Source organism: Ovis canadensis, chromosome 11 (genome assembly GCF_042477335.2).
Source record: "Ovis canadensis isolate MfBH-ARS-UI-01 breed Bighorn chromosome 11, ARS-UI_OviCan_v2, whole genome shotgun sequence".
Classification (NCBI taxonomy): domain Eukaryota; kingdom Metazoa; phylum Chordata; class Mammalia; order Artiodactyla; family Bovidae; genus Ovis; species Ovis canadensis.
The window spans coordinates 50,549,084-50,563,015 of record NC_091255.1 but is presented as its reverse complement, the minus strand read 5'-3'; the positions used below and the strand labels follow the sequence as shown (position 1 = coordinate 50,563,015).

General features: G+C 53.0%; 2 protein-coding genes across 3 annotated transcripts in view; one reads left to right on the top strand and one right to left on the bottom strand.

The window, feature by feature from the left end:
• Nucleotides 1-6,705, top strand: part of ZNF385C (zinc finger protein 385C) — a 59,119-nt gene extending 52,414 nt beyond the window's left edge. For both annotated transcript variants that reach the window (XM_069603756.1, XM_069603755.1), the window contains 4 exons: nt 3,078-3,368; nt 4,121-4,317; nt 4,642-4,752; nt 5,248-6,705. In XM_069603756.1, coding sequence (XP_069459857.1) covers nt 3,078-3,368; nt 4,121-4,317; nt 4,642-4,752; nt 5,248-5,484 — 836 coding nt within the window. In that variant the 3' untranslated portion in view covers nt 5,485-6,705. The remainder of the gene's footprint in view (nt 1-3,077; nt 3,369-4,120; nt 4,318-4,641; nt 4,753-5,247) is intronic.
• Nucleotides 6,645-11,458, bottom strand: NKIRAS2 (NFKB inhibitor interacting Ras like 2). Its single transcript, XM_069541605.1, has 4 exons — nt 11,309-11,458; nt 10,244-10,352; nt 9,276-9,517; nt 6,645-8,623 (listed from the first exon to the last, which is right to left on the bottom strand). Exons 2-4 carry the CDS (start codon nt 10,335-10,337, stop codon nt 8,384-8,386), a joined length of 576 nt encoding a protein of 191 aa, XP_069397706.1. The 5' UTR covers nt 10,338-10,352; nt 11,309-11,458; the 3' UTR covers nt 6,645-8,383.
• Between the last annotated feature and the right edge of the window lie 2,474 nt (nt 11,459-13,932).

The following is a 13,932-nucleotide window of genomic DNA, read 5'->3' as shown; positions in this document are numbered from 1 at the left end:
ATGGCAACCCACTCCAGTACTCTTGCCTGGAGAATCCCAGGGACGGGGGAGCCTGGTGGGCTGCCGTCTATGGGGTCGCACGGAGTCGGACACGACTGAAGCGACTTAGCAGCAGCAGCAGTGTGTGTATGTCACTCCTAATCTCCCAACTTGTTCCACCCTCCACATGTGTCCATTCTCTACCTCTGTGTCTCTATTCCTGCCCTGCAAATAGGTTCATGTGTACATTTTCCTAGATTCCACGTATCTGCCTTAGTATATGGTATTTGTTTTTCTCTTTCTGACTTACTTCACTCTGTATGACAGAGGTACGTGCTCTTTTGTGATGCTGGAAAGCAGCAGCTACGTGACCCGGAGGGAAAACAACTGACACACAACCATTTTGTGCCCATGCAAGCAATGTGGTTTCACTGTCAGCACAGTATTCCATAAATGAATAGTCAACACTTTATTATAAATTACACTTTGTGTTAGATGGTTGTGCTCAACTGTAAGCAAGGTAGGTGTTCTGAGCACATTTAAGGTAGGCTAGGCCAAACTTTTATGTTCGGTAGGTTCAGTTATGTTCGGTTCAGTCGCTCAGTCGTGTCTGACTCTTTGCGACCCCATGAAGCGCAGCACGCCAGGCCTCCCTGTCCATCACCAACTCCCGGAGTTCACTCAGACTCACGTCCATCGAGTCGGTGATGCCATCCAGCCATCTCATCCTCTGTTGTCCCCTTCTTCTCCTGCCCCCAATCCCTCCCAGCACCAGAGTCTTTTCCAATGAGTCAACTCTTCGCATGAGGTGGCCAAAGTACTGGAGTTTCAGCTTTAGCATCATTCTTTCCAATGAACATCCAGGACTGGTGGTCTCCTTTAGGATGGACTGATTGGATCTCCTTGCAGTCCAAGGGACTCTCAAGAGTCTTCTCCAACACCACAGTTCAAAAGCATCAATTCTTCAGTACTCAGCTTTCTTCATAGTCCAACTCTCACATTCATACATGACTACTGGAAAAACCATAGCCTTGACTAGATGGACCTTTGTTGGCAAAGTAATGTCTCTGCTTTTGAATATGCTATCTAGGTTGGTCATAACTTTCCTTCCAAGGAGTAAGCGTCTTTTAATTTCATGGCTGCAATCACCATCTGCAGTGATTTTGGAGCCCCCCAAAATAAAGTGTGATACTGTTTCCCCATCTATTTCCCATGAAGTGATGGGACCAGATGCCATGACCTTAGTTTTCTGAATGTTGAGCTTTATGCCAGCTTTTTCACTCTCCTCTTTCACTTTCATCAAGAGGCTCTTCAGTTCCTCTTCACTTTCTGCCATAAGGTGGTGTCATCTGCATATCTGAGGTATTGATATTTCTCCCAGCAATCTTGATTCCAGCTTGTGCTTCTTCCAGCCCAGTGTTTCTCATGATGTACTCTGCATAGAAGTTAAATAAGCAGGGTGACAATGTACAGCCTTGACGTACTCCTTTTCCTATTTGGAACCAGTCTGTTGTTCCATGTCCACTTCTAACTGTTGCTTCCTGACCTGCATATAGGTTTCTCAAGAGGCAGGTCAGGTGGTCTGGTATGCCCATCTCTTTTAGAATTTTCCACGGTTTATTGTGATCCACACAGTCAAAGGCTTTGGCATAGTCAATAAAGCAGAAATAGATGTTTTTCTGGAACTCTCTTGCTTTTTTGATGATCCAGCAGATGTTGGCGATTTGATCTCTGGTTCCTCTGCCTTTTAGGTTAGGTCTATTAAATGCATTTTTAAATTATGACGGGTTTATTGGGAGGTAGCCCCAGTATAGGTTGAGGAAGATCTGGAGTATGTAGGTTTTGCATCTGGCTTCTTCCATGTTGTCGTGTGTCGCTGCATTTTGTCCTTTTTCATTGCCATGTAGTATTTCATTGACCACCAACTCTTTTCACTATTCTCCTGTTGATGAATATTTGGATAGTTTCCAGTTTCTGCTGCTAGGAATAGTGCTCTATGAATATTACAGTACCTCTTTTTGGTGACTTCCACTTATTTAACAGTTAGCTAATAACTGTAGATTATCAGGACTGGGTGGTCTGAGACCACTGGGCCCAACTTTATGATTTCATGTAGGAAAGCTGAGGCCCAAAGAGGCCCAAGTCTGCCCAGTGATTTGGTGAGGAGTCTGGAATTCAGTGCTGGTCATCCCTACACCAGGGGCCCTTCCTTCAGCCATGCTACCCCCGGAATGTCTGTGCTTAAAATCATGGTCTCAAGGAACCTCCCTGGCAGTTGTTAAGACTTCAAGCTTCCACTGTAGGAGGTACGGGTTTGATCCCTGCTTGGCATTCCATCACTTCATGGGAAATAGATGGGGAAACAGTGGAAACAGTGTCAGACTTTATTTTTGGGGGGCTCCAAAATCACTGCAGATGGTGATTGCAGCCATGAAATTAAAAGATGCTTACTCCTTGGAAGAAAAGTTATGAGCAACCTAGATAGTATATTCAAAAGCAGAGACATTACTTTGCCGACTAAGGTCCATCTAGTCAAGGCTATGGTTTTTCTAGTAGTCATGTATGGATGTGAGAGTTGGACTATGAAGAAGGCTGAGAGCTGAAGAATTGATGCTTTTGAACTGTGGTGTTGGAGAAGACTCTTGAGAGTCCCTTGGACTGCAAGGAGATCCAACCAGTCCATTCTAAAGATCAGCCCTGGGATTTCTTTGAAAGAATGATGCTAGAGCTGAAGTTCCAGTTCTTTGGCCACCTCATGCGAAGAGCTGACTCATTGGAAAAGACTTTGATGCTGGGAGGGATTGGGGGCAGGAGAAGAAGGGGACGACCGAGGATGAGATGGCTGGATGGCATCACTGACTCGATGGACGCGAGTCTGAGTGAACTCCGGGAGTTGTTGATGGACAGGGAGGCCTGGCGTGCTGCGATTCACGGGGTCGCAAAGAGTCAGACACAACTGAGTGACTGAACTGGGGAACTAAGATCCAACATGCCTCATGCAGCCGAAAGTTAGAAAAAATAAATATTTTTAAAGTTATGGTCTCGAGAATCATCTTGGAGCTTGCCCTCTTACCTGAGGCCTTCCATTTCCCCAGCAGTTCCTGCGGCCCCTCTTCCTGGTCCTGAAACCCAGTCACCCTGGAATCCAGAACCCACGCCCAGGGAGCCAGTCCCCTCAGACCTCTTGGATGCTGCCTCCTCTTCCTCCTCTTCATCTTTCCCACCCTGCTCCCCAGAGCCTGGGCCAGAGGCCCCAGAGCCTGAACCAGCAGCAGCTGCTATGGGAAGTGGTGTGAGTGGGGAAGGCAGGAGCGAGAAGGGGCGCCTCTACTGCCCCACATGTAAGGTGACCGTGAATTCTGCCTCCCAGCTTCAGGCTCACAACACAGGTCAGTGCGCCCAGCCAGCTTGAGTCCGGGGAGGAGATGCCCCTCACCAGATGCGGGCAGGGTGTTGCTTCTGGGTGGCCCCTGTGATCGAGGGCTGGGTGACAGAGGTGCTGTGCCCAGCTGTGAGTGGGCAGGCATTTGGGGTCCTCCAGCTAATGCTTGGGGAGAGAGGATTGGGAAGAGACGTCTGAGGCAACAAGATCTGAAGGGTCCCACAGAAGACGGGAGACACCCTCTCCATCTCTCCTTGGGTCAGACCTGGGGGACGGGGTTGGGATGAGAGTCAAAGGGAGGCTGACCATTTACTCTGCAAGGAAGCTTCCTTGAGGCATGAAATGAAAGCAGCTGGGAGGATCTTTGGGGCTTTCCAGATGGCACTAATGATAAAGAAACCCATGCCAATGCAGGAGACATAAGAGATGTGGGTCTAATCCCTGAGATGCCGGGAGATCCCCTGGAGGAGGATGTGGCAACCCACTCTAGTATTCTTGCCTGGAGAATCCCACAGACAGAAGAGCCTGGCGGGCTACAGTCCATGGGGCTGCAAAGAGTTGAACACGACTGAAGCGACTTAGCACACATGGGAGGACCTTTCAGAGGGAAAGAGAAACTTCATGTGGCTATCAGGGCTGTCAGTGTGGAGCAGCCTGGAGGCTTCAAGGGACAGCCAGGCTGACCTGGCTTGGAGGGGGTCTTTGTAGCCCTGCTGCCCCTCGCTGGTGCTGACAAGCTGTCTCCTTTCCTTCTGCCAGGAGCCAAGCACCGGTGGATGGTGGAAGGTCAGCGGGGCACTCCCCGCAGGGGCCGGGGCCGCACGGTGCCCCGGGGAGGAGCTGGACACAAGGCCAAGAGAGTGACGGGGGGCCGGGGGGGCCGGCAGGGGCCCAGCCCCCTGTTCCACTGTGCTCTCTGTCAGCTCCAGGTCAACTCAGAGACCCAACTCAAGCAGGTGGGGCAAGTGAGGCTGGGATTGGGGGTGGAGCAGAGGTGAGGGGGTGGGCCCCATGCCAGGCAGGCAGGAGAGAGCCTTCAGGGAGAAGGTGGGTGGAGCAGAGCAGGGTGCAGGTGGAGAAAGAGGTGATGCTCAAGGGATGGTGAGCTCTTGGAAGGCAAAGCCAACTCTTGCCTCCCCTTCCCAGGGCTGCTCCAGGGCCAAGTGGACTAGGTGTGTGAACTGTGGGTAGCAGAAGGGTGAGCTAGCCAAGCATGAGAGGGTAGTTTTGGGGTCCCTGGGTTCCTTGTCTTGTTCCCAGTCTGTCTGTCTGTCCACTAGCACCTGAGCAGCAGGAGGCACAAAGACCGCCTGGCCGGGAAGCCCCCCAAGCCCTCCAGCCAGCACAGCAAGCTACAGAAGCACGCAGCACTGGCTGTGAGTCTCCTCAAGGTATCGGTTCAGGTCCGGAGGGGAGAAGGTTGGCCGGAAGGGAGGGCAGGCTGGGAGGTGGGAGGTGGGGCAGGAAGGAAGCCTCCCCACCCCATCTCATGGCGGCCTGGGCAGGGAACGAACTGGGGTTGGGTTTTTGGTTGTCTTGGGATCTGCCCAGAAAAATTTCCGGGGAGGTGGGCCCGGGAAAGTCATCTCAGGGACAAGCGCAAGGGGTGGGCGAGCATCTCCTGGAGACTGTGTCCACCCCCCACTCCCCATAGCCTCCCCCCTTGGCCCATCCCAAGATTCTCCTCCCTCTGGACAGGACGACAGGTGGTGGAGAAAGCCCTGTGGAATGAATGTGTGTGGGGGGGGGGGGAAGGGAGGAGGATTTAGGTTTGGAATCCTGAAAGTCACGTTTTTCCTGCAACAAAAGGTCTAGGGATGGAGCCAAGGGAGGGGAGGGGATTTTCCTGGGGTCAGAGATTGTGTCCATCCCTCTTTTTTTTGCAGTCTAAACTGGCCTTGCAGAAGCAACTCACCAAGACCCTGGCAGCCCGCTTCTTGCCCAGCCCGCTCCCCACCGCGGCGGCAGCCATCTGTGCCCTGCCAGGGCCCCTGGCCCTCCGGCCTGCCCCCACAGCGGCCACCACCCTCTTCCCAGCTCCAATCCTGGGTCCAGCTTTGTTTCGCACCCCAGTGGGAGCCGTTCGCCCTGCCACGGGACCCATCGTTTTCGCCCCCTATTAGCCCTCCCAGGGAGCCCAGGGCTGACTTCCCAGCAGTCGCCCTCCCAGCAGTTGCCCCTGCCCGCCACCGGCCCTGACCCCTCTCCCTGAGATGCCTAGTTCCCTCCATCCCGCAGGAGAATGCCTTTTACAGCCTCGGGGTCCTGCCCAATCTAGGAAGAGCTGGGCTAATGCTAAGAGCTGCTGCCCAGCCCTCAGTCTGCACTGGGGACTCAACTAATGCCACCCTGGCCCACGGACCATCCATCTGCACCCTCCCTGCCTCTGGTGTCTAGGGCTAGTCCTGGGCTCCCCTCCATTTCCCATCCTGACTTACGGGGAGCAAACTGAAAAATCCAAAGATCTATGCAATAATCCTAGCCCCAGCCCCATGGTGCTCTCATCCCCCCAACTCAAGACCTATAGCCATGTGGCCAGAGGCCCAAGGAATCTGACTTTCTCCTAGCCTGAGGACAAGACTGTGACCTCTGTTCCTATGCCCTGCAGGGGGTGGGGTTGGGGTGGTCTTCCCCATTCACTGGATTCCCCAGAGAATCACTGGCGATGATGGAGGGGGTCTCCAGTGGGAGTGGGTTCAAGGCCGCCTGGACAAGGGTGTGGTGGACTGTGGATAGAGGGAGCGGCACCAAGTGGGGCAAAGCCAAGGGGCGGCTGGGGCCGCGAGCTTCTGGGGTTTTCGCTTGGTGACAGGATGGGGTGAAGTGATGGTGATGTTCTGGCTAGGCCGTCTGTAATAGAGGAAATGACCAGTCCCACACACGTTCTCCCCTCTTAGCCTTTCATTGATTCTTCCTGAACCCCAGCTCTCAAGGGGGAAGAGGAGTGACATTGAGTCTCCCTCAGACTATGGAGCCCCCTGACACCAAATCCACCCCCCAGGGCTCCCCTCCAGTTCCTCACTTCAAACTGGCCCCCAGCACTCAATTCAGCTCTCCCCCAAGACCAGCAGCCCAAGCCCCCCTCGCTGTGAACCCGAGTGTTGGGATCCACTCTCGAGACCCATTTTCGTGCCGTCAAGATGACTGCCACCACCCCCTCCCACCCCAGCACTGCCACCCACCACTCCACGATATGGGACTTCGCCAGTATCCGCCTGTTATCTTTTTTTTAAAAAGCTATTTACAATGGGGGAACAAGAAAAAAGGGGGAGGGGAGGGAAACTTTTTGATAACAGTTGTGGTTTTATTGTGTCCAACACATCAATAAATGAATTTAAGCTCAAGCCTGTATATGCTCTAAAACTGGACTCGCCCAGCTGGGCCACCTGCCCCTGCTCGCCCCTCCCGTCCTGGGGAGAAGGGGCATGTATTGGAGGTCATCTGGCTGTAGTGTTTCACCTGTGCTAGGTGTGTGCATCAGAAGCAGGTGAGCACGGGAGGTTGCAGGTTACAAGCTCACCTGAACAGCGTGCTGGAAGTGTGACCACCTTTCTGAGCCCCCGACAGGCCTGGCAGCTCCTGGGAAGCTGCTCCTGCTTGGCCTTGTTCTGCTCAGGCATCTGAGGTAAGAAGGGAGCGCTAGAGGAGCACCTTGCCCAGCCTCCACTGGGGCAGCAGGCATATAAACACAGGAAATTGATAAATAGGAGTCCAGCCATCAGCTGAAAACCACCACAGGAACTGGAAAGACCGGTCCCCAGGCCCGGGAGGTCTGCTGATTGGGCACTGGGCAGCCGCTCTGGCAACTAGAGCGAGTAGTGCGCTCCTGCCCCCTGGTGGTTGGGGGGAGCAGTGTCCCAGCCTGCAGGGCTGTAGGCATAGCACCTTGAAAAGGGAGAAGCTGAGGGGACAGTCGCAGTTGCGGGCAGTATCCAACCACAGGGCTAGAGAGCACAGAATCGAGATCATCTTACAGATGAGAAAAGCGGAGCCCCGAGAGGGGAAGGGCCTTGCAGGCCCACAAAGCCAGCTACTGACTCCCAGCCCAGCTGTGTCTCATTCCACCTCACCCAGTGACATGCTCCCTGAGCAGGAAGAGGAAGCTGGGGGAAGAGTTAACAACAGAAAAGGACACTCCCAGGAGGCTAGCTTCTTCTAGCCAAGGGGAGGACAGGAGAGAGGTTGGGCTGTTGGATGAGGAGGTGCCAGGAACACCAGCACGCACACACATGCACATCCACACACAGATGCCCGGACACCCTTTCTCTAGAGTCCAGGCTGGTGCCATGAGAGAGAGACGATGTGTGTGTGTGTCCCAAACACCAGCATGCACACGTGCACACCTACACACAGATACTGGGATGCCCTTACTCTAGAGTCCAGGCTGGTGCCATAAGCGTGTGTGTGTGTGTGTGTGTCCCAAACACCAGCACACACACGTGCACATCTACAGACAGATATGTGGACGCCCTTACTCTAGAGTCCAGGCTGGTGCCGTAAGTGTGTGTGTGACCCAAACACCAGAACACACACATGCACATCTACATAGATACGTGTCCAGGCTGATGCCGTGTTTGTGTGTGTGTGTGTGTGTGTGTATGGGTGGGTGGGTGTGGGTGTGCGTATGTAGAGGCTTCCTGAACAGGGGGTGTGTACATGTGAGAGAGAGAGAATAGACACTGGCAGGAAACCAGGAAGTGGGAGGTCCCTGTGATAGGAAGCAGACCCCAGATGCGGCACCTCTGCATAGAGCTCTGCTTCCTCCCCTGGCAGGTAAAAGGGACAGTGACCCACAACTACCCCAGTCACCGCAGGGCAGATATGATGGGGGCTGGGAGGGTTGGCGGTGCTAACCTAGACTGTCAGCAACTCCCAGAGCTGGGAGGGAGCAAAAGCGACCTGAGCCTCGGACAGCCCAGCTGCCTGGCCTAGTGGTGAGCTCCCCACCTTGACTGGGAAGCAAAGCTCACCTAAACCCCCCTTTTCCCCCAACCCAACTTCCAGGGCTGGGAAGGCACCACATCAGCCATCCAAGGAGCCGCTGCCCTTGTTCTTGCGGCTTAGGGGGAAGGCAGACTTGCTCTGGGGCTGGGTCATCTTGCTGGCCAGGTAGACGAAGGGCTCCAGCAGTGAACGGCGGTCAGCCACTGACACCTCCCACAGCTTCACCTTCTCCGACTTGGCCCAGTGCTGAGCCACGTCCGGGTCTACACGCCGCTGCTCCTGCAGGTCACACTTGTTGCCGAGGACCACAATGGTGACCTGTGGAAGAGGAACACAGGAGAGGCCTGTGGCTGCAGCATGGACCCTGGGGGCTGGGATGAGGGCCAGCGACCACCTCAGGCTTGTCATGGAACTCCCAGAGCGGGTACAGATGGAAGCCGGAACTTGAACAGAGGAAGGAAAAGAAAAAGCAACCACTTCCACGTCGGAGTCCTAGGGGAGGGGAAGAAGTCTCAACAGCTGAGGTCTCATCTCTTCCTACATTAGAAACTGTGGGTGGGGCCTCCATCTGGCACCCCCTCAAGGGGTTCTGCTACAAGCCCTGTGTCATTCATGCCTGATCACTACTGGGAGTTAGTGCTGGCTAAGTTAACTGGTGAGGAAGCACTCCCAGCCTGCCTGATTGAGAACAAAGGGCCTTCACAGCTGAGCACACAACCACTATTAAAAAAGCCTAGTGAGGACATCATGTGTTAGGTCAGGGATCTCCTAAACTCGAGTAGCCTCTCTGGCTGAGCTGTCTCAACATGTGGGCACCTCTAGTGGTGAAGACACCTGGCAGTGGTTTCCATCCCCGCCCTCCAGTTTCAAACCTAGCTCCTGGCAAATGAGTGAAAAACAGAGCCGTTCTGGGCCTCCCAAAGCCAGCCCAGGGCCCACTGTCTCTCACCACCGGGGTTCCACCACACACCTCCTTCTTGTCCTTGGATTTGTCAATCTCCTTCTTGAGCAGCTCCACGCGCTGAAAGGACTCCCGGCTGTCCGTGCTGTAGACCAGGACATAGCCGTCAGTGCAGGAGAAGCAGTGCCGGGGCAACTCGGCCCCGTCTCGGAGGCCCCGGGTGTCGTAGAAACGCACCTGCTCCCGGACCCCCCGGTCAGTCTCAATGGAGCCCACGTAGATGTCCTCCTGCGTCTCGATCATCTCGGAACCTGGGACAAAATGAGGAGGAAAAACTTGTTTCTGGGCTTCCCTGGTGGCTCCGTGGTCAAGAATCCACCTGCTGATGCAGGAGATTTGAGTTCAATCCCTGATCTGGGAAGAGCCCACGTGCCTTGGAGCAACTATGCCCCTGCGCCACAATTACTGAGTCTGTGCTAGAGCCCGGGAACCACAACTTCTGAAGCCCATGTGCCCTGGCACCCATGCTCCGTAACAAGAGAAGCCACTGCAAGGACAAGCCCCTGCACTGCAACTACAGAGTAGCCCTCTCTTGCCTTTGCCACAAGTAGAGAAAACCCGTGCAGCAACGAAGACTCAGCACAGATTTAAAAAACAACAACAACCTTGTTTCTAGGGAGAAAAGAGATTGGGAACCTGCATGACTGAGTGTATCCTAACAAGCCAGATAGGGGGAGAAAGGAATGTCAGGGCTGAGGATCAGGGTCAGACTTCAAATCTGACTGGACTGGAATGATTTGGGGAACAGAGTCAATCTTATGCTGATACCACACTAAGCACAGCATGACTTGCAAGCTTTTCCTTCCTATCCTTCTCTGATATTGGGTTTCCTCTTTCCAGATTTCTTCTGTGTGGCAGGGCTGGGATCTTCCAGATCCTGGGAGCACCACCAGGAGCAACTTTTAGCCTCTTGGTATTGTGATCAAATCTTTTCGTACTTCTACTTCCTCCACCACAGCTCATTCCCAGCAACTCACCCACTACATGGTTTCCGTACAGAAGCTGCTCCAGGATTGAAGTCTTGCCCACAGAAGCCTGGCCACACACGACCACCTTGCAGCTCTTTCCCATGCTTAGCTTTCAACCCTGAAGAATGGAAGCACACTGGGTGAGGCAGGATTAAAACACAGGGCCTTCCCTGAATCGAGGGCCCAAGTTCTGAACTGAACGCACAGCCTTGAGGAGTCGGCACTGTCCACTACCCTCGGCAGGGTGTACTATGTCCGCTATAGTGTTTCTGACGTGTCTATGTCTGCTACTGGACAGTGAGCTGTATTGTACTCATCTTATCCCCAGGACGTGGTAAGTGGCACAGAGCAAGTGCTCAGTAAATGCTGCCACAAAGCGGGAAGAGTAGCTGGCTTAAAGGAACCACTCTCCAGTACCTTTTCTGTGCACAGAATGTACAGGTGTAGAAGACCAGTTGCTGAAGGGAGCTCTGGCTCAGCTCCCTCTCTTTAACCATGATCCCGTAAAGAAATAACCAGAGATATTGTTTTGTGCGGATCTATCTTACGTCACTCTTCCTGGGGAGTGAACAATTAAGAAGAACATTCTGCTTTCCAGAAAGGCTTATCTGGACAATTCGTTCCCTCTAATTCCCAGTCAAGGCCATGGCTAGGACGAAGAATATCAGACAAGAAACAAAGGAGGGAAGGAATCTAAGAAAACGATACTTTGGAAAGGAGAGAGACTTTGCTGCCCTCGGACACATCCAGATAAGGCTTAGACATAGAAATCTCAGGACACTCCAAGAGATCTCAAGGCACGTCAAACACAGGTTTCCCAGAAGTCCTAGACAAAGATTCCCCCAGAGAGGAGAGACAGAGATAACTTCCCAAAGGGTTCTCACACAGAAACTTCTCCAGAGGTAACTCCCAGTACAGATCCCCGCTTCCCGCAATTAAGGGGTACCCCAAGAGAGACTGTCACACGAGCCTCCTGCACACTCTCCCCACCAGGGGGCTCCCAGAGAGAATCAGAATCCTGCCACCTAAAGCGTCCCAAAAGCCGTGGTCGACCCCAGCCTCCCAGTTCCATACCTCCTAGGGCCCTCGCAGCAGCACAGCCGGGCCCCCCCAGGCTCCCGGGGACCAGGGGTGGGGCAGCACCGCGGCAAACACTCGGATCTTCCTCTGCGTCGATCCAGGCTCGGTCTGGTCCCGCCCCCGCAGCTTCCATCCGGCAAGACCAATTCCGGCGGCGGAGAGCGGTCGCCGGCAGCACAGCGCCCTCAGAGGCCGGCGGGGAGATGACGGCCTGAACCTCGGCTAGGTGGTCGCCAGGGCACAGGTTATACGCTGGCGGGACGCGCCGGGTGCTGTTCTGGTGTCTCAGATGCCCAAATGTTCTTTTTCTAAAGGCTACTAGAGTAACACTTCATTTATCCAGTCGTTTATTCATCCACTGTCTTCTGAGCGCTTACTCTGTGCCACTTACAGGACTACGTGCTGAGAAAAGGCTGGCGAATTAGACCTGGTCGCGCGGCCCATTAGAATGTCACCATCTAGACATCTAACCCAATTACAGTCTAGCATGTAAGATCTATTACAGAGTGCTGTGGGAGCACAGCCAAGGGGTATTTAACTTGGGGACAGTGGGCATCACGTTATCCATGGAACCTTCCTGGAGGAGGTCAGGTCTGTGCTGAGGTTTGAAGGGGGTGGAAGGCAAGGGTGAAGATAATGTGGCAACATCCATGGCATTTACTGGAACTACACGTATTTGGGTTCAGTATTGATAGCAGAAAGGAGCCAAAAAAAGAAAAAGAAAGAAAGGAGCCAAACAATCTAAGACCTGTGTGTTTGGCCAAGGAGTTCAAACTCTATCCTAACAGCAGTGGAAAGCCATTGATAGGATTTATGCCAGTGAAGTGACATGGTCAGTTTTTGCTTTTAAGCAGGTCACGCTAGTAAAGAGTGAAGACTGGAGAGAGGTGAGACTTGGGATTAGTTAGGAGAGTAGGGTAGTATTCCAAGATTTCAAAAAAATGATAAGAATCTGAACTGGGGTGTAAAGGAGGTAGATTTGAGAGACATTTGATGAGAGAATTAACAAGACTTGGTAATAAATTGGGAGGTTGTTTTTTTTATATTGGAGTATAGTCAATACTTCAGCCACCTCATGCGAAGAGTTGGCTCATTGGAAAAGACCCTGATGTTGGGAGGGATTGGGGGCAGGAGGAGAAGGGGATGACAGAGGATGAGATGGCTGGATGGCATCACCGACTCGATGGACTTGAGTTTGAGTGAACTCCAGGAGTTGGTGATGGACAGGGAAGCCTGGTGTGCTGCGATTCATGGGGTCGCAGAGTCAGACACGACTGAGCAACTGAACTGAACTGATAGTCAATTAACAAATGTTGTGATAGTCTCAGGTACACAGCACAGTGACACCGCCATCCATATGCATGTATCCCTTCTCTAAACTGAGAGTTTAAGATTCAGAGAACACAAAATAGGAACGTGGTTAAGGACAGGTGGGCCTCCTGCATTAGACTGTAGACCATGAGCCATTGGCAAGCAGGGCCCGAGTCTGTGCCTTCCCAACCTAGCTTTGGAGAGAGTTGTTGAATGACTGGCTGGAAGAATGACGTGTCTCTTCCAACCCTGGTGGAGCCTCTCCCCTCCTCCACTACCCAGTGACAGCTGTGGTTTCAGCTCCCTCAGCACTGTGGTAGGCAGGGACTGTGCAAGCAGCTCATGGACAATGGCAGTGACTTTTACTGGAGAAGGGGGATAAACTCTTCTTAAATTCCTTTGACCCCTTCTTTGGTAACCGTTAACTTTATTTTTTTTTAATTCTTTATTGAATTTGTTACAGTATTACTTCTGTTTTATGTTCTGGTTTTTTGGCCACAAGGCATGTGGGACCTTAACTCCCTGACCAGGGATTCAACATGCACCCTCTGCATTGAAAGGCAAAGTCTTAACCACTGGACTGCCAGGGAAGCCCCTAACCGTTAACTTTAATACTTTAACCTCAACCTCCCCCGCCCCTCTCAGTTTAATGTCAGTTCATTTTAGTTCAGTTCAGTTGCTCAGTTGTGTCCGACTCTTTGCGACCCCATGGATCACAGCACGCCAGGCCTCCCCGTCCATCATCAACTCCTGGAGTTCACTCAAACTCAAGTCCATCAAGTCGGTAATGCCATCTAGCCATCTCATCCTCTGTTGTCCCCTTCTCTTCCTGCCCCCAACCCCTCCCAGCATCAGAGTCTTTTCCAATGAGTCAAGTCTTCGCATGAGGTGGCCAAAGTACTGGAGTTTCAGCTTTAGCATCATTCCTTCCAAAGAACACCCAGGGCTGATCTCCTTTAGAATGGACTAGTTGGATCTCCTTGCAGTCCAAGGGACTCTCAAACCCCAATTTAAGTCAGGTCCACAAAAATTATTGGTCTGGGTGAAGGGCTACGAAAATTAAGCTGTGTCCTTGCCCTGTCTGAGTTCCCAATCCAGATTGCATTCGGCAAAACAAGCGTGCTGAGCAGGGAGTTTATATGAGGGTTGGGAGCACTGGGGACACTGTGGAACCGGGACCTCACCCTGCGAGCTGCCTTATAAACTCCAGGGCAGGGTCTGGGGCTCTGTGTCACCCTCCCTAGGCTTAATGCTGAGATGGCACTCCCAGGCGGCTGACATGAAAGCAGCCTCATAAAAGGGTCAGC